General features: G+C 37.5%; 1 protein-coding gene across 2 annotated transcripts in view; it reads right to left on the bottom strand.

Moving 5' to 3' along the window:
- LOC121312891 (endonuclease/exonuclease/phosphatase family domain-containing protein 1-like) overlaps positions 1-19,009 on the bottom strand; it is a 50,718-nt gene extending 31,709 nt beyond the window's left edge. For both annotated transcript variants that reach the window (XM_041244781.1, XM_041244782.1), the window contains exon 1: positions 17,759-19,009. In XM_041244781.1, the coding sequence (XP_041100715.1) occupies positions 17,759-18,612 (854 nt within the window). In that variant the 5' untranslated portion in view covers positions 18,613-19,009. The remainder of the gene's footprint in view (positions 1-17,758) is intronic.
- Positions 19,010-21,085: the final 2,076 nt, after the last annotated feature.

Below are 21,085 nucleotides of genomic sequence, written 5' to 3'. Positions count from 1 at the left end.
GGAAGACAGCTTTAGTGTAGGTCTCCTAGTCCAGGGATTTCTGTGGTAAAACTCTACAGTTAATAATAATAAAAGACAGGGAATGTATTATTATTATTTATATCACACCCTTCATAGTGGGCAACCATCACAAAGCGCTTTACAGAAGCAGGCTGTGAATTGTGCATTATATGCAGAGTCACTTACAATAGGACATTCTGGTTACAAGCCCTGGACTTTAACCACTGGACCACACTGCCTCATATATATATTACTTTTGACATTCTTTTTCAGGTTAAATTAAATTTCACATATGCACTGTATATACTTACTGTACTGTTTTTGTATTCTATTGTACTGACAAATTAATATCCTGTGTGTTGGTTGCATCATGGAAAAAAGTTGTGAACTATGAGGCACAGCAAAACATAATAAAATATCAATGAGAAGGCATACAGGTATTGAAAACCTATTCAAGATAACAGCTTTGCAGTTTTCAAGCCAAAAAGGAATTACTGTAAGCTCTATGCAGCATTTGAATCATTCACGCAGGGCTTTTTATCTGGTTTACCAGGAATTTGCAAGTGTGTGCAAGCGCGCTGGAACTGGGGGTGCTGGGAGTGCGGTAACAACCCCCTTGGCTTTGCATGGCTTCCATAATATACAGGGGTTACAGTTTTGTTCAGTGGCTTTCAGCACCCCCACTTTAAAAACTGTTCCAGTGCCACTGCATGTGTGGCCTTCTGTGCGAGTACTGCCTGGTCTGCAATGATATTAGTATTTCACAGAAGATATCAGTTATGACAATACACTACAGGTACTGTAGTACTTGTACCTAAAGCAAGATATGCCATTTTAATGTACTGGTTTGATAAATGACAATTTTAAAATAAAACATCAATTATAATAATAAAAATATATCTTCTACAGTAACTATCTTTTTAAAAACTCTGTAGCACACACATAACTGAAATAACACAGCCTGCAAAATGAGCTTGCTTGTGGATACTGGATACTTTTCCAGTCTTACTAACTTCAGCATCACCATGAACATTTTGAAATATTTTTCCTTACTGTTTGATAAAGTATGCTTAGCTTTAGCCATCTACACAGTGTCACTTCAACAAACGTAAAATGTTACAGAACACCTTAAATAGTTCACAAGAAGCGTAAAGTAATATGTTTCTTGTGAACACTGCAGGGGGTTCTGTCAAATACCAAAATTATGATATGACCTTCCATTATTATTTTAAAAATTGTCTTTCAATAGCCTACAATAGCAAGAGCCTGAAACAGGTTTTGAGGTTCAAGGCAGGCCAGCACTTAATTTAACTTCAAAGCCGATGCATCATGCACTGTCATTTCTTACAAGATGCAACAAAGAATACATACAATAACTTGATGTCAAAAAACACATTTATTTGAACTGTTCAACATAGTTGTGGTTGGCATTAAGGGATCCTAATTGGCTAACATTATCCATAAACAATAAAAAAAAACAAAAAATAAAAACACACACACTAGTAATTAGATTGTGTACACCATGCTATTATTTATGCAGATGATTTAATAAAACAGGAAAGTAGCTCTTAAAATACAGAGAGAGAGAGATGACAATCTAGAAATCCAGGACAATGAAAACAATGTGACAGCGGGTATGAACACATTTGCATTCATTCCTCAGTGTAATGGCTCATGCGAATGAACACATTAAACCCTGACCCTTTCAGTTCAGCTGACCTCACTGAACTCTAATAGCACTTTGCTGGTGTGGATCCAAGCAGCGGGACTCAAGGTTATTAGGATTCAGAACTATTGCAGAAGCACAGCAGCGAAAGGATGTCAACGCTCTCTAAAACACAGACGCAAACCTATGCACAAAACAAGTCTAAAACAGGGTTGCTTTTTATATGTGGTGCACTCAAATGACACGATAAGACAATCCCCATCCGCAGTTACTGCTAGTTTTTGACTCAAGTACAAAACTGCAGATAACCCTATTCATTCTTGGGGGCCAAGGCGTGCAACATCTATATGCTTACATAATAATAATAATAATAATAATTATTATTATTATTATTATTATTATATATATATATATATATATATATATATATATATATATAAAGGCTATATTTGCATCCTGAGGCATTCTAAAAAAACAAAATCATAATACCACAGTGTGACTTCAAAAAGTGATATTTCCTCTAGAGGAAAATATGCTTGAACTTTGACCCATTCAAACACAAAAGGTCTTATTTTCACACTCAACAACACCCACAGTACAAAAATGTTCATTAATGATCAACGAAATGAGAATACGTTAAACATTTTTTTTAAAAGATGGTACATTCGTATCTCAGAGAAACGGATAACGACACAGAACATCTGTACGGCACTGAAACACTACGTTTAAAAAATCCCAAACTGTACTGCTGAACCTCGTCTTCTTTAATATTAGCATCACCAGGGTATCCATGTATTATACAAAATAATAGATGGGCCTCTTCAGTGAGTTACAGGAAAACAATTCCATCTCGGGTATCTGTGAGCGTTTAAAATGAATCGACCTTCGTTCTCGTAATTTATGACGTCACAGAAACCCTAGATGGAATTATTTTCCTGTAACTCACTGAAGCCCATATATTATTCTATATATATATATATATATACACACACACACACACACACACATTTGTGTTTGCTTGTACATTTGCACACCTTTAAGTGTGCTGGACTACTGGGTAAATGCACTCCGCATTTGTTACAACTTACTGCAATTTCACAACTGTTTAACAGCGGCTGTTAATGAAATGGAATTCACATAATAAATTGAAGTGGCATCATTTTCATTTGGTTAATAAATAAATGTGGAAACGCCTCCTTTTTCACCAACTTGAGTTGTCCATTTGGTAAATTCAGGCCAATTCGAGCGCACTCAAGTTGGCTGTCCATGGAAACGAGGCATAAGACTACAATTTTGTTTAATCTTGCTGACATATATCTGATACACAACTGCAGAGACATCTTTACAGACAGGCCTTGAACTAATAAGTCAAACTACATGCAGTAAGGCATGAGTCACCAGACATCTGCCCAAACAGGGAGCACAGTTATTACAGCAGCATGCATTAGAGGACTTCACTGGAGCACAGCAGCAGCACCAGATACTGTAGCAGAAACAAACCAGCCACTGCTTAGGACTCCAGAAGCTGAAAAGGCATCAGAAAAAATTATGCTTGTGATGAGACTGGTATCTTACTTGTCATGCATTCAAATTATGTTTATACAGTAAAATGTTGCATTTTCAGCTACTGTATTCATACTCCATGTGACAACAACTGAGACTGAAAGTGTTCCAAAGCAACATACTGGGAAACCTTTTGGATTACTGTTAATAGGGTTTTATTGTTTCTAGTGCAATATTAATCAAACTTGATCATACATGTATGTACTGTCTTTGGTGCAAATGTAAAAAAAAAAAAAAAAAAAAAAAAAATACAGTAGGTTCACACCTTTCGTGTGCTGTTTAGGTACAGTAAACAGCACCCTGTATTTGGAAAGCAACAACATTGAAAATCATTAGCCCACAGAATATACTATCTATAAGATGTTTTACACCTGCATGCATTAGCATGCAGCTTGTCCTTCTGGGCTGTGTGTGTCTACTAACTGTCAAACATGTATTTTCTGGCTATAACTGTATAAAAGGTGTTACATGTACACAAGAAAAAAAAAAACTAAACATGTGCTGATAAGACAAACATCAAAAGAATGCCCAGTTGGTCCCCAGTTTGACATATTATTTGTTTATTTAGCAGACATCTTTATCCAAGGTGACTTACAGAGACTAGGTTTTGTGAACTATGCATCAGATGCAAAATCATTTACAACTACGTCTCACCCCGAAAGACGGAGCCCAAGGAGGTTAAGTGACTTGCTCAGGATCACACAGCGAGTCAGTGAGTGGCCAGGATTTGAACTGGAAGTGGACCCCCTGGTTACAAGCCCTTTTTTTTAACCACCAGACCACACAGCCTGCTAAATGGTTCCTAATTGCTTTCTGCTCAAGACTCCTTGTTTACAAGAAAGAATTTGGATACCACAGTAGCTATTCCATTCTCAGAACACGGCATTACCTGCAATGGATTTGAATAAACACATATTGCTCAGGGGACCTGATATACTAACCATACCCTACCTGCATACTTACTTTACAGTGTGGGCATGTACTGCAGTAACCTGGTGTTAATGCAATATTTAAGACACTATTAAGTCAGTCACAGGCCACAGTCATCCACCTCTCAACCCTGCCTCTTCTTTATTGTTACAGCACAGCTGTTAAAGACAGAATGCTGCCACTGAACTAGAGGGAGATATCTGTTCAGTCAGATAAGACCAGCGCAATTATTGATATCACCACAATGGTATACTGTGAAATTACATACTTGGTCTTTGTTCAACAAGGGTGGTACAACAACAACAACCACAGATGGAAAATAGACATTCAACCAAAAACAGAGCACCTGAACCCTATGCGACCAGCGACTAACAAACTGGGGAAAAAAAAAAAAAAAAAAAAAAGCTTAAAATAAGCTGTTTTTTTCATAATGTGTTTCTCTTAGTATGCTTTAGAATTATTTATTTATTTTTCGGCAGTCTACTAGAAACTGGACCTTGAAATGGCCAATTTTAGCCAACTTACTGTGCCAAAGTCTACACCATTACACCCAGTCAAGCACATGTCAGTCAGGTTTTAGACAACAGCTTTCACTATTCCAGACCATTTCTAACTAAAACCATTAGAGCTCAATCCCTCTCTATCACTATGTATTCCCTCAATCCCTCTCTGTCAATTAAAACATCCAACAAAGTTGTGAAGTGCTGAATCACTGGTAAAATGTCATCACTATTGCAACATCTTACTGGTGCAAAGCATTTCCTGGTGCAGGATGACAGCTTGCCTTTTTTAATGTGATGTTACTAGAGAAATGTAGGTTACGTCAATGAGAAACACAAGGCAGATGGTCTTGCGAGGAGTTCCTGTATTGTGCAGACACAAGAACAGGGTCTCTTTCCAGAGGTTTCAGTTTCATAAGCTGTATGACAGGCTTGAGTTTTTTTTTTTTTTATATATCTTGTGGACAAAAAATTTGTCTGTACTGAAGACCAGTCTAACAATGCATCAGAAAGCCACCAGTCCCAGGCACAATTGTACTCACTGTACAGTAGGTAGGGGACAGCCGTTATTCCTGTGAAATGTTCCTTAAATCCAAATGGCCACTGTTACTATCGTAAGAGTGGAGTCAAAAGAGATTTCTTTTATTTATGAAGTTCATAATGTACCCAGAGTCCCTACGCAAAACCAAAAGAGGTAAATGGAAAATAAATATTTCTCAAGGATACAATTAAATTAAAATATTTACACTATTGCTGTCCTTAGCCAACCCTGTGGGTCAGTGAGGGGAAATTGGCAGGGGCTCCTCGCCATGCTACTGCGGCCCCAACTGACTAGATGCCTCCATGGGATTGGAGGACACCCACTAACCCTCACTTTTTCCGAACGGTTTGGGGGTTGTTACTGTGGTGAAGAACATACTGTAAATGGACATTCATAATTCAGAAAATGGGTGTAAAATAATTGGACATTAAATAATAATACAGATATGTGGAAGGACAGCACGTTTGCACACAAGTGTGTGACACATATAGTTTCTGTTTTCTGTTCAACCAGTCTCATCTGGACTTCCTTCTTTGCCATGTTAAGTCACATCACTAATAATTCACACTCTGCTTAATTTTTTCTTTTGAAACTATAATAAAATTTGTGTTTTTTCAATACACCGGGAAAACATCTAACAAAGCTAGCTGTTCGTACAGCAGCTTCTTTCTGATTACTCCTTGTTCAAAGGTTAAACGCTTCCCAAGACAGGCATCAAATTATGTCCCCTGTCACCAAAGAAGTTCTCCTATTGTTACTGCATTACTGCAATACAATACATTCTACACAATTTTATCGTTCAGCTGGTAAGCAAAAAACAAAATCAGTCTTGTTTAAAAGGTTTTAGAGCACTGCTTGGGATAAACATCTATTCTTTAGAATTTAGTATGTTTCAGTCAATATACTGTACATAATGAAAGATTAAGAGTTAAAATATTCCTAGGGCACCTGACTCCCTTTCTTTTTCCAAATATTAAAGGCTTTGAATGAATTCAAAGATACCACCTTCAGCAGCAACTATTGTTTTTAAACAGCCAGGGGTAATCAGGCCGCACAGACAGTGACTCAGAGCATTAGGACCCATATTTAATACTGTGAGGTTGCAGAATTTGAATCTTTGCTCTGCCTGCTTTAATGAATTGGCATCTCGGCCCATTTAATTGAAAGGAAATACAAGGGCTAGACACGAACCGCAAATAATATTGTTCAAAGAAGAACGTGTTACCATTCAACTTAAAAGCAAGCTCTGCAGCCGAGAGAGAAGTACGGGTCTTTTGCAGATGTTATTATTATTAAGAGGATATTAATTACACTGTTTAGCCTAAGACCAGAATACAACGACAGGAAAGGCTGTACAATATTATTGCCTGCACTAAGTGTGCATGGTATCTTACTGGTAATTGTGGTAAAGCAGTTACCACAAGCTACCTTACATGCTTCCTGTGATGTGTAGCAACATCAAGTTAATTGTGGACTATTGTTTTAAATGAAAAAATAAGAGTGGAGATGTGCAATGTATTCATACCAAATATAAATGGCATTTATTTATCATTCAAGAACCACTACAAGTACAGTAGCTTTGCATTGCTTGGGGCATGAATCACGATACGCCAATGTAAATAAATTATTAGGAGTCATCAATACACAATGAATTGTTACACTCCTAATGAAGCCATAATTTGTAACGTAATAAATGTGTGCATTTGTCTTGTTTAGATAGAAAATCCATATTCTACACATTGGTATGAGAAAATAGGCATACTCTAATATCACACAGAGGTTAAAATAAAGTTATATGATTAGTTTTAAAATGTAGTTTTGAATTAAGTGATCCTAAATTGTATTTTCCAAATGCCAAATTCCATTGCTGTTTCTACACAAGAAGTGGTACAGAACAAATGGTTCAGCCAACTTTGTGCATGGTTCCATGGCTCAGAGCCAACCAGGAGAAGCTTGTCACAGATCGTTATTGAAAAAAAGGAAGAGTGAGGGAGCATCTGGACTGTGGAGTGCCGCAGACATGTGACAACCAACCCTGTCTTTGCCAATTAACCTATTTCACATTAAACTACTAACTGTTCACATGTCACCTCTTCAGCAGCATACTTCTGTATCGTGAGAACTGGGTCATTCTGTGAAAAACGATTTGTTAGAATCCCGTTCATCTATCACCAACAGTGTTCAACACTAGACAGTACCATGAAAAAAATAAAATAAAAATAAGTGTACTGAAAGTATGAGGACTACAAAACTCCCAACAAAAAATTGAGAAGAGAAAATACAAAACAAGAAATAAAACTGCTATACAGTCATTTCATTTATAACATCAGGAAAAACAAGACACAAATAACTGCTCATACAGGCATATAATATATATATATATATAATATATATATGGTGTATATGTGTATATATATATATATATATATATATATATAATATATATATATATAGTGTATAAATAATCAATGGTCTCTCACTACAATAGTGAAACAGCACTTTTCAAACAGTAAATACAATATAGACCAGTGTATTTTCTTCTACAAAATATGTTATCCAGTTTTTTGGGACCTCTCCAAGTTACCTCTGTTAACACCAGTATCTGAACCAAACACCTAGTGTACACTGTTGGAGACAAATTTAGGAGATAAAAAAACAACCTAAAGAAAATACAGCATAATGACCCAACCACAGGCACCAACTGTACCTAAATTTGATGAAGTTTAACCATTATCAGTAATTTATTGATTATGTGAGCATTTGAATAATTTCAAATGAAATAAAATAAAAATTATAGTGAAATTTCTCATAGTTTCCACAGTTTGTTTAATGGGGCATGTGATTAATAAAACACCGAATGGTAGCAGATCCCTCATATATTTTTCATATTGCTAATTTATACAAATTTTGGAAGCTATGAAAAAATGTCAACAGGAACAACAAGATTAATGGGAGTGTGTCTGAAACCACTGATCACTTTCTGCACTGAACATTAAACTATTGGCAACTTCTCCGAAAAATAACTGCCTACTTGTTACTGTGGCCATCTTAAAGTATCTGACAATGGCTCACACTGCAGTGCAGCTTAGACTGGCATTGGTGTAAATATAGACTTGTGTAACAAAAACCAAACATGCCATTAACAAACTTAGAACCTGATGTTGTATTGAAAGTAGTCCGACATCCTCCATCAGCTGGTTTCTATGCTAAATACTTGACTAATTGGCAGAACTGTCCAATCTGTTTCTGAAGGGAAATGGGAGTATTGGGAGGTGGTGGTGACATCTTTTCATCATCAGTAATTCTTCTGAAGGGGTTACTATAGGACAGTAAGTCATTTATTTATTTATTTATTAACAATTTTTATTCATTTTTTCCAATTTTCTCTCAATTTTTAAACTGGCTTCCCGCTGCAACCTCCGAACCAACTCAGGAACGAGTGCTGTCAGCCATCCACTTTCTTTCCACTCTGCAAGCCCGCTGTGTAGCCATATCCAGAACAAACAGCGTCAGAGGACCACGCAGTTCTGAGTTGCATACAGCAGACCTGCAGGCGCCCGGCCAGCCACAGGGGGCGCTGGTGTGTGGTGAGCCCACGACTCCCCAGCCGACCTAAACCCTACCCTGCCCGGGCCGCCTGGCCAATTGTGCCCCGCCCTCTGGGAACTCCCATCCCTGGTCGGCAGTGGCATAACTTGGATTTGAACCGGTAATCTCCAAGCTATAGGGCGCACCCTGCACTCTGGGCAGTGTGCCTTTACTGGATGCATCACTCTGGAGCCCCACTAATGGTGCTAACTTGACCGTCTTCGGATTTGATGATATGCATCACACTTATTGATGTTACACTAACAGAAGAGCAGTCACGTTAACACTTTCTTAGGATGTTCAACCTTGCCTTGATAGGCCAGACATAACCACATATTCTGGTCCTGTAAGTAAACGACTAGACATATCATGATATGCATAATGTTTTGCTGCTCGCAGCACTAATAAAGTATATAAGATTAAATCAAAGTTTGAAATGGGAAGTCTTCTTTGATGTTAGGTTCCTTTTTGTACAATGACACAGCTATGGTGAATGGAACTATTTACTGTTATGGGGAAGAACAGCACAATTGGCACCATTTCAGTATTTGGACACTTTGCTATACACTATGTGAAATCCTCATTAAAATCACAATACGGTATGAATATTCAATGTATTTGAGCAGCTCAAATACAAGGCTGCACACTATTCTCACACATAGTCATACTAAAAGAAACCATTCAAATTATTTGACAAACTAAGAGTCAGCTGAAGACACTGATAAATACTTCTAGTCTAATCATGTAAAAGTTTATTTTAGTTTTAATATATAGTAGTATTACTATATTTAGTGCTTTCATGAGTCTCTATAGGTATAGATTAAACTATTTTCATGAATTATAGCCAAATGACTAAGAAAGTTTAGGATAACATGTCTGTTTAATTAAATATATATTTGTTTTTTGTCAAACAAATAATTATACAACACATTCAAATAGATACTGTAGTTAGCGCTTGCTCAAATGTTGTGTCATTTTTGTCACACAATTAGTAAGAAACAACCAATGAGTAAGCTACTCAATTGCAAATCGTACAGACTAAATAAGCATCAGTATCATAACTACAATAAAAACATACAAAAAAAAATTAAATAAAAAAAAAAAAAAAAACATTTGCAAGGTTGCAAAATTCATATTTAGACTAATGTGTAAAATTGATTTATTATTATTATTATTATTATTATTATTATTATTATTATTAGCTGGTGGGAAGCCTATAGATTTATTTTATTTTTAATTAATTAATTAATTAATTGGCAGGTATCATCCCGTGTAGATTGACGCAGTTTTTGGAAAAACCTTTCAAAATCTTCTTCTTGGGAACTGGTGAACCGACTGATCTGAAACTTCGCATATGTCATCAGCAACCAAAGCTGCTACTATCAAAATGGCTGCCACCAAATTCACCAAAACACGCACCAAACATCAAACTATTTAACCAACTAACTCTGAACTGGGCAGGCACCATCCTGGGGACAATGGAATTCAAATAGAGCGATACGGTGTTCTTTTGAAAAATAAGATAACCCCCAGACCTACATTTTCTTCTTAAATTTAAAACCGCTTCAGTTGAAAAATGGTTGATTAACTCCAAAGTTGACAAGCATCATCTCTGTGTTATTACAACTGACTTTTTCAAAAATGGTGTTTGTGCGTAAACCAATATGGCCACCTGACGTATTTCTTTAAAAACCTTTCAAAATCTTCGGTCAAATGTAAAGCTACCTTATAACTCCTTACAAAGTGTAGATAGGTTAACGGTTGCTATGGAACACATATAAGAAATCATATGTGTGCTATCCAAAAATTACCTTGTCTGTGACCTTTAACCTCTCCTTAAGTTAAAATGTAAAACTAGCTTATATCTCCTTACAGAGTGTATATAGGTTAATGGTTACTATAGAACACAGACAGGAACCCATATATGCTCTATCCAAAAACAACCTTGCCTGTGGCCTTTGACTTCTCCTTACGTTAAAATGTAAAACTAACTTACAGCTCCTTACAGTGCACATAGGGTTATGGTTACTATACAACACATTTAGGAACCCATATATGCCCAATGCAAAAATTACCTGGATTGTGACCTTTGACCACTTCTCAAGTATAATGTAAAATTAGCTTATAACTCCTTACAGTGTGTAGATAGGGTCATGGTTACTATGGTGTTTAAAACATTGTGAGATAATGAACTAATGCAGTATTTTCAATTGAAACTGCTCAATAAAACTGATCTGTTGCCAACATTTGTGCTGCAATGCTACAGCTTGCCAGAATTTCCAACTGGTACTGAGCTTGTAAGCCATAAAACTGCCTGGCAGTTCTGGTTATTATTATTATCATATTATTATTATTATTATTAGAACACTCACAAGCATCGATTTGAAAATAATTAAATAACTTGCCACAAGAAAAGCTCTTCAAGATGGTGGTTGCTTTTTTTTGCTATTTTTTGTAAATTAGGCTTGTATTTTATATGAATGGTTGTAGTGGTTGAAAATGGTAATACAATCTTCTATCTCACAAATTGTGATTCACGAATTTACTTCAAACACAGTACGTAACTGTTTAATTCTACAAAATCTAACCAGATCATTGGTTCAACTCCTATTGTGAGAAGGTGGAAAAGAGATAAATCGGTCTGGCTTTCTTTGACCTTGACCTGGAGGTGAAAAGTCAATGGTTTCCCACAATTCTTGTGTATGCCTTGGTCTACATGTGTGAGTTACGGAGTTTGAAAGACAGAAGGACAGCAAGCACCATTTTTGTATAAAGTAGTGCGCCCCGCAGAATACCTTGTTGGCTCCCAGGACCTGTATAATGCTGTGTTTTTAACAAGCTTTCTTACAGTATGTTCAAAACAGTACAGTTCAATCTGATCAGGTTATCCACCAATAAAAAAGAAGAAGCAGAATAACTAAGTTCCAGGAGATGACAAACTCCCCTCCTGTTTGCCGTTGCACCCTGGTGTCTCTCCACACAGACATGATAGAAGCGTCTCGACTGGGAAGCGAAGAAATTGGCTTATGGCCAGTACCAGGCAGTGACAGTCACCAATGACAAAACAAAGGCCACTATTGTTGACTGAAAAGAGTGCTATCTGTTAAACAAAACCAATAAAATTGTGGGCTCAATTAGAACAACCCACACAGCACAATGATTTTATTTTCATTCATAAAATATCACTGCACGGAGATTCATACTGTTTTATCCCTTCCATCCAGTTACTGTAGCAATATTTGTTTTAGTTATCAACACCATCCCAACAAAAATACATTGCTTAGCTGGCACAGGTGCAGCCTAATGTTTTTTCAAACAGAATGACAAATATAAAACAAGCACTGTACAGTACTGAAATACTAAACACCTGACTTGGTTCCTTTATAGCTGTCCATCACAATTTGCAAAGACTCACAATCTTTCTACCACTGGTCCAGTCATATGTTCGACACTAAATTACAAGTCCACTACCTTGCCTGGAAGGATAATGGTTTGAAATATAGGGCTACTCTATCTTCTGCCAGATTAGCCTACTATGCCCAGTATTATTTGATTCTCTAGGTAAATTAACTAATCCACCATCCGAGTCCCCTCCGTTGACTATTTTTGACTGTGATGGTTTTATAAATCACTTTAATAAAAAAAATTGCTTCCATTCGCAATCAGGTACTCAATACCACCATTAAACAGGATGTGTCACGAAATAGCAATGAAGAACCACACTTATTTGATACTCCAAGAACAGTACAAGTATTTGACACTTTCTCAGACAAACTTGCAGGCTCTTATGAATCTAGTAATTTAGACCCTATTCCGACTACACTGTTTAAGGAAGTATCTGCTAAGATTAACACTGCAGCTCTAAATATCATTAACAGCTCCTTCAAGGGTTAACTGGCCTAGACCCCACAGTTCTTAATTTCAGGCCTATTTCTAATCTCCCATTCTTATCCAAAGTTTTAGAGAAAGTGGTGGCTCATCAACTTAACAAATTTCTCATAGCATACATCAAAGAGAAATTTCACTCCGGCTTCTGCCACACTTACAGCACTGAAACAGCCCTTGTTAAAGTTGTAAATGATGTAGTGTTGTCTTCCGATATGGGTTTACGCTCAGTTCTTATGTTACTAGATTTAAGTGCTGAATTTGACACCACTGACCACGCTATTTTAATTGATCGGCTCAAAAATCGACTGGGATTGTCAGGGAATGTCCTGTGTCGGTTTCATTCTTATTTGTCAAATAGATTTCAGTATGTCAAAATTGAGGAAGACACCTCCGTTGTATTGACAGTTACTTGGGGTGTTCTGCGGTGTTCCACTCTTGGTCCTATTCTTTTCTCACTATATATGTTTCCCTTTGGGGATATTGCTCGAAGTTATGAGGTAAATTTCCATTGCAACACTGATGACACTCATTTATCATTTAAACCAGGGGACAACTTAGCTATAGGTGCACTGACTAGTTGTCTGGCTGACATCAAAAAATGGATGTCAAAAAAATGTTTTGATGTTAAATTCTGATAAAACTGAGAGAATGCTTTTGGGACCCTTAAATTGCCAAAGTAATATAACCCTATCGGACCTAACTCTTAGTGGCTTCCCCTCTAATTGGAAGTCTGAAATGAGAGATTTAGGCATTATTTTCAATCAAGATCTTTCCTTTGCGCAACATATCAGGAATGTCACTAAGATGTCCTTTTTTCATTTACAAAATATTGCTAAACTTAGATGTATTTTTTCTCTGTCTGATGCAGAGAGAGACTAATACACGCTTTTATAACATCAAGGACAGATTACTGTAATGTGCTGTTCTCTGGTATTTCTAGCCGAGCTATTTCACAATTACAAGTAGTACAAAATGCTACTGAGTTTTAACAAGAACCAATACATATGAACATATCACCTGTTTTGGCAGATCTGCACTGGCTTCCTGTTCATTTCAGGATTTATTTTAAGATTCTGCTTCCGACATATAAAGCTCTCCATGACTGTGGTCCCCTGTACTTATAAGAACTCCTGACTCCATATTTTCCTAGCCTGCCTCTTAGATCACAGGGTGCAGCCTTGCTTAACATTCCAAGGATACAGAACAAAAAGCAGGTGGCATAGCATTCTCTTACAGAGCCCCTAAACTGTGGAATGGCTTGCCACCATCTGTGAGGCAGGTTCATCTGTTGCTGTTTTTAAAATAAGACTGAAAACATATTTTTAATAACAGAGGGTTCACAAGTCCTGTAAGTTATATTTATTTTTATCACTTGTTTTTACTGCTCTTTAAACTTATTTACTTATTTATTTCTACTTCTGTATTTATTACTTGCTTGCATTGCTTTTACATATTTTCATTTCTTCTTAAAAAATATGGTTTTATTTTATTTTCTCTTGTTTAGCACTTTGGGACGAATTTTTGTGAAAGGTGCTATATAGAAATAAAGATTGATTGATTGATTGATTGATTGAAATGTTGCCAAAATTAATAAAAAAATTCAAAGCCATCAAAACCAGCAGATGCAGTTTTGTATTATACACTGGATTTTAAAAACGCAACTGACTACTGCTCATAACTTTTATCTGATTTACTTTGAACCCCACTACTATATAAATATAAACAAAGCTATCGTAACCAAGGCCTTGGAAGGAAAGGGTTCACGTGGGAGGCAACCCTACACGAATGTGAAAGCAGAACCACACAGCATGCCAAACTTGGAGGCTGATAAATATAGTGTCAAGGTGCTCTAGTGATATGATACCGGGGCATTTACACAGGCCAGGGTTCTGCTCCAAACACAAATCTCCAAAACAACATTAATGTTGCCTGCAAATTGAACTGCCATACCACCATAATGAGGGACAAACCAGTACGTATCTGCACCCTTAACTTCAAACAGTCCAGAGTGCTCCAGTCATGTTTAGAGGAATTACAATACTTCAACATATATTTCTGCTGTTGCCATTTTCCCCTCAGCATGTGGTACCGTCTGGCATATATTGGAAAACAAATAAGACAGCGTCAGCCGGATACAGCAGAGTATGTGGGATCACTCAGGTGTTGATAAATGCAATGCCTGGCACTACCAGAAACTATGCAAATACAGGAAGTAAGGCATTTACTGTGGGGTTTTCTTAATAATAAGACTCATTGCTTGTTTAATGCTGTACCACATCAAAAAAGTAACTGGTGCAGTTGTAAGATCAATGCTCCCATTTGCCCCACAATGCCATTCCACTAGCATGTGTATTCTCACTACAAAGTCTCTGAACTAGGCTAATACCCTCTCTGGATCCCCTCCGTACATGCATTGCAGCACACAGAAAATATGACATTGTTAAAAAAGGGAAGGGTTTTTTTATGTGTCTTTAGCAACAACTGAGAAACAACATGGAAGGCAAAAACCATCTGCAATTCAGGTTAGGTTAACTTTTAAACTTATTAACAAAATACACTATCTCCTGGAACATGAAACAATCCTATAACTTTTAAAGCTTAGCAGTCACCATTAATTAATACATTTAAATCAACTTAATAGTTTTGATGAATCAAGAGATTTCCAGTGTCTTCCAAATCTTCAAGAGAACACGAAACACTTATCTTCATCTTGTAGTGCAAAAGAGATTTCAAATTTGACAATCATGCATCACTGAAATGTTTTTTCTACAAAACTTCCCTTCCAGTAATAGTTTAGGAAACTATTGATAGCCAAAACCTGCATTACATAAATGACATCTCAGTGTAAGTCAGTAACAATTTGTAGACATCAGTATGCATTCTATATATTTCAAAAGATACGGGTGACATAGGTTCATATGGACAGACAGGTGCTGCATATCTGACATCTCAATAAAATGAGCTACAAATGTCCTAAGAAGATTCATCACATAAATAAATGCAAAAAGGTAATGCATTCTTCAGTACAGGCGTACATAAAGAATATGCATACAGAATGGCGCCTCCATTCAGTATATCTGATACTCTCAATAACTGAAGAAAGTCCACAGCATTGTAACTGGGTAAGTGGTTCTCCAGGTAGAACATGTGAAAACGACCCTACACAGGAGATTAAGCAGAATGGGATTAAACACATCACTGTAGATCACAGTAACAGTAATAGTAGAGTTATGTTAAAGAGCCAGTATCAAGTTCAAATAAGTTATAACCAGCACTCCAGATAACCTGCGGACCGGGTGTTTTACACATTAAAAAAAATATGAATTAGGTATGGTACTTAAATTTAACACATAAGAAATGCACAAAACAAATTTGCTGCACACGGACCGAGTAAGGAAGATAAAAAGAAAACAACTATAAAAACTGCAACAGCCAGTTCTAGTGGGAGGAGACTTCCTGTGAAAAAAGACATTGTTTTATTTTTTACACGTGAAAAATAAGGAAAGGGAAGTTTTTATCATAAGACCATCTTTGTATAGCAATTCAAAGTAACATTACAGTTAAAATGTAAGGCTGCAGTTAATGCATACCCCATAAGTTGAAATAATGTATTGAAAGTGCCTTCAAGGTAATGTTACATTTTACCCGCATAGTGTTTACATTGGAGTGTAAATTACTCAATGGCACAAAAACCTTATCTGGAGCGCTGGTGCTGAAGGTACTGGATGGGTTGCCAAGCCATGCTGTTGCTGCAGAGTCATTGTGTTTCTTTAGGGAATGGCTAAAGGTGCTGGGAAAATGCTTTACTCCCTTTGTATTATTCAGCATTTCTTTATGAACAATTTTTTTTTTTTTTTCCAGAATCTCCTAGTCAAAGTCAACAGATAGTAAACCTGCATCTAGAATAAAACTTCCAACTGACTTCTACCGCATGCCTTTGAGGTCATGATAATTGACTAATCTGTGTGGTTTAAATATACTGTATAGTTTTCAATGTTTGCATAGATATTACATGTACTGTACAGCACAGTATACTGTGGTACTGGGTTGAGATGAGAATCTAACCATTTGGCTACAGTAGATGGATCTGGTTGTTTGGAAAAGACAACATGATAAGTACAACTAAACTAATATATGCCTTTTCATAAACAGCTTAATATACAGAATCCTTGGCTGCTAACCTTAAGTAACTGCAACGCTGAGAAGTTCATTGACCTCAAGTTGCTTTCCCTTGAAGGTGGCATTGAGCCAACCAGAACTGCCCTTATCAACTGACAGGCATGTGGGAGAAAGATAAACAGCCAATAAAATAACCAGCAAAATGACAGCTTAAACAAACCGACATACCCTGGTACATCTTAAGATCCTGTTTCCCAGTTTTGCAAAAAAAAAAACCACCATATATGGGGGGAAATGGGGCTTAATGGGCTGCCTGGACAGCACCGAATTGACCTGACATGTCTGTAAGCCTTTATTATTCCCTGCTGGAGAGTAAATCCATTGCGAATGGGACACAGTGGGAATGGGTGATGTGTACGTAACATGTTAACTTCATTTAGAATGACTTGTTCAGTCTCGGGACATATCTGTCTGCCCGTTCATCCATCAGTCTTTATCTCACACTTAAATTGTAATATTTTTTGATAATGACTGCAGGTGTTTTCCTATTTAACAGTATTTGCTATTACAGTATCTACAAGTGTTGTATTGCACTGAACAATTCGGATTAATTTACCACGTCATAGCTGTATGGACCCGAAGTCTAATTTGGATCAATTTGCCATTTATACATATTGCTATTTTTGAATCGGTTGCTAACGGCATAAATGGGACGCATAAGATTCTATGGATATAAAGTATCATTATTACCAAACTTGTGGTTACAAGTCGCCCTATTACAATACCTTCATAAACACTCTAACTAGGCATTACTTTACTCGTGCAAAATTGTGGAAATGCAGATTTCCTTTTTTATATTTTAAATGTTTTGTAGCAACCAGCTAAACATTGAGTCAACATCCTGCAGCAGTGTGATACAAAGTATCTAGTAGACATAAAACGTCACCGCGAAATCGGGCTTACCCATTCTCTAGAATCGTCATGCACACTACCTCCCTCACCCCGGGGTTGTTTGCCTTTTCTGCCGAACAGCATTGCAGGTTCCAGGTTGCTAACCTCAGGACGGGTTTACCGTCACGCAAACCAGAGAACGCTTCTGGATTTGGCCGCACCGAGATTATCTGTGTGGGTCCACCCGGTGGAAAGTCCAGATCCTCACTCTGTAGGCTCATGGAAGTCGGGCTGGGATGTGACTTGCAGGTAAAAGTTATACCACCATTGGTGTTTGTTGACGAAGGTCGGGAACGCTCTGCAAAGATTTGAAACCTGATTTTGTCCAGAAATGAGGAGTTGATGTAGGCGACTTTAACCAGGTCCTCTATGCTTTTGAAAGGTCCGTGCTCCTGGCGGTAGTCGACGATATTCTTGGCGATCTTTTCGGTGATGCCACGGATGCTCATCAGCTGAGCCGGCGTGGCTGTGTTGATGTTTACCCTGGTGCAAGCCAGGTGCTCCAGGTTCTGGTCTTTGCGCAGGGAGCTCGGTGACTGCTGCGTGGAGCTCGTCCTGTTGCTCACACAGATCTCTAGCTTGATCTGCTCCAGTTTGGCAGCACCGACCCCGTTCACCAAAGCCAAGTCCTCCACTTTCTTGAAGCCCCCTATACACTCGCGGTACTGCACTATGTTCTGTGCGACCATGCGGTTCACCCCAGGCAGTGTCATCAGCTCCTCTTCAGTGGCTGTGTTGATGTTCAGCCTCTCCTGGTTCACCAAAATGTTGCTAAAGTTGCACACCGCGCTGAATTTGCGCTTGTTGTGACAAAAGTCCGCTGGATCTTTCGGGATTGAGCGGTGACAACCCAAATTCCCTCCCATTTTGTCCACCTGTGCACGAAACTGTACTTCCACCAGTGCAAGAACTGACTTTTTAACAGCTATCCAGTTACATGATCCGCATACAATGAGAGGGCTGTCTGTGACAAATACATAAATAAATAAAATATTACCTTTTCACATTAAGATTTTGTGCTGTTGATCTTCTGACAGCTTGCTGATAATAGTTTGGCAGCTAAAAAGAATTGCGCTGTCAGTTTCTCTTGACAGTTATCTTTTTAATTCAAAGCGGCTGACGGTTTCTCTTTTATAATGATTTTTTTTTTCTATAATCCGCTCCCTCTGCCCTTAATGTAGTTCCAGCTGCATTCAGACGACTATTTGTACAGGCAGTCTCTCTACCACCTTTTCACTCAGTCAAATCACCACACGGCGTTAGCATCAAACGTCATACATTCTCTCACCAAAGTAAGAGGGAGGGGCCTGCACCCAGAGCTGACTAATCACATTAGCCCCGAGACAAGTCACATGGGGCTGGACGATATTTCGAAGCTATTGGTGAACATATCAGCTGTGCCGCGCCTCTTGTCAGACAGGAGCAGTTTTCAAACAGTGAGAGGGTTGCACAGTGCACGCTACATAGTTAATCTAATTGTTGAAAGTTTACAGATCTGCCAGTGCTATTAATTCATATCGTGTAGTTCAGTTACTTTAGTTATAAATGCAACACTGCACTGTGCTGAACGTGTTAATGATAGCGGACTAGCTTTCATTTTGTTTTCCCTTTTTCCTACGTAAAGCAATACTATACCTCCAATATCTTATATTTCTATGACTTCACGTGGCTATTCTTCCACGTTATAGTTTGGTTATACTTTTTATATTTTCTGGAAAATGCCTTCATATCCAATTTTTAACATGGGCTTAAAAGTTAACATCTCCTAAATATATATATGATTATAACATTCTTTAATAAATAAAAATGCATTGATTGGTTTAATTCCACACAGAATTATGAGTGCATGACAATCCAGTAGTGTTGAACTTTCAGTGCCTGGTAGAAAGCATGTCAGCAAAGCAGACTAAATCCACCCCTTCTTTAAATTAAATACAAACACTCAATTGCAGCTGTTTAGCTAGTCTTAATCACAGCGCCAGACAGGTTTTTTTTAAATTTTTTTTGTATTAATCCCAACTGTCTTTCCTAATCTCAGCTGTTTGCTCCTGTATTTTATGTGGCAGATGATTGTATCAATTGGTATTTAATATACCTCCCATTTCACAGCCCATTTGCTACTGGGCCATATCTACTCTCTGATTTAAAAATTGCTCCCTAAATAGTGCTACCTTACTTGCCCTCCCATTTTGCCTTATAATCCTATACAGAGATTGAAGCAGATTTTAGAAACTCTTCTCACATTGATCAAACTACAATAACATATTTTAGTCTACTCTATCCAGCCACATCCTCACATCATATCTGGTCATTTTTGTACACTTTAGCTGAGCCTTACTGTTTAGTATTCATCTCTATGGGTTGCCATGCTTTTATCGAGCTTGCAGCTTTAATCTTCAACGTTCATGTGACGAAGTGCCTGCCCCTGTGTATACTATCTGTTATATGTTGCATGTGGTGTGTTAAATGTTGGTGTATAGTCATTGGTACACAGGATATAAACGGGTCTGTGTAACACGAGTGTTTAAAATGTATATTTGTATTTAGGTACAAGGATTGCACAGCACTTCACATGCAAGTAAAAAGTAATAATATGTGAGCACGGGGAATTGCACTTTATTAATTCAAGTGCAGTTGTACTGAGACTCCAATTGAATGATTGATTAGCAATCGAGTCTTGGTACAGCTGCATAAAAGCAATATGTTTTGCACCCACTCGTGGTTGGGTGTTCGATGAGTGGAGAACGGGATTTGAGACGGAGGTAAAAATAATCATAAGAATAATAATAGTAGATAAATATCTGCTCACCGTGTTTGCCTGTATCGTCTGTTTTGTTAGTCTGTTTATTTTGGCAAATGTGCCATGTCTTGTGATTTTGTTTGTACAACCTTTTTATTTTCTGTCTGTTCTGTTTATTTATTAAATGCTGAGCGAAAAACATTCGCTCAGCTCCCCCAAACTCCACCTCTCTCTTTGTTTATTTTCCTGCTTCTGGTCTGACGCCACCCACTCCGGCTGTCTTTGTGACAGTTCATCATTAAGATTCTTATCAAACATTTACTGGACATTTACCAAGCGTTATGCTAATGAAAATGCATTTACCTTGTTATTATAGTGAGAACGAAAATTGGTCTTGGATTGGTTTTAGAAGTTATTAACTGGATTTGGATTGATGATAGAAGTTATTTACTGTACATCCACCACCACCAACCTGCAATTTGCAAAATACTGTGCTGTAATTTAGGTATTAGATAGAAATGAAGCAGGGGGTTGGAAATTTATCTGAGGAACCTAAACATGTCTGCTTAAAAAAATACCATTCAGCATAAATCCAGCAT

Source organism: Polyodon spathula, chromosome 3 (genome assembly GCF_017654505.1).
Source record: "Polyodon spathula isolate WHYD16114869_AA chromosome 3, ASM1765450v1, whole genome shotgun sequence".
NCBI lineage: Eukaryota > Metazoa > Chordata > Actinopteri > Acipenseriformes > Polyodontidae > Polyodon > Polyodon spathula.
This window is presented reverse-complemented; position numbering and strand designations above follow the sequence as displayed.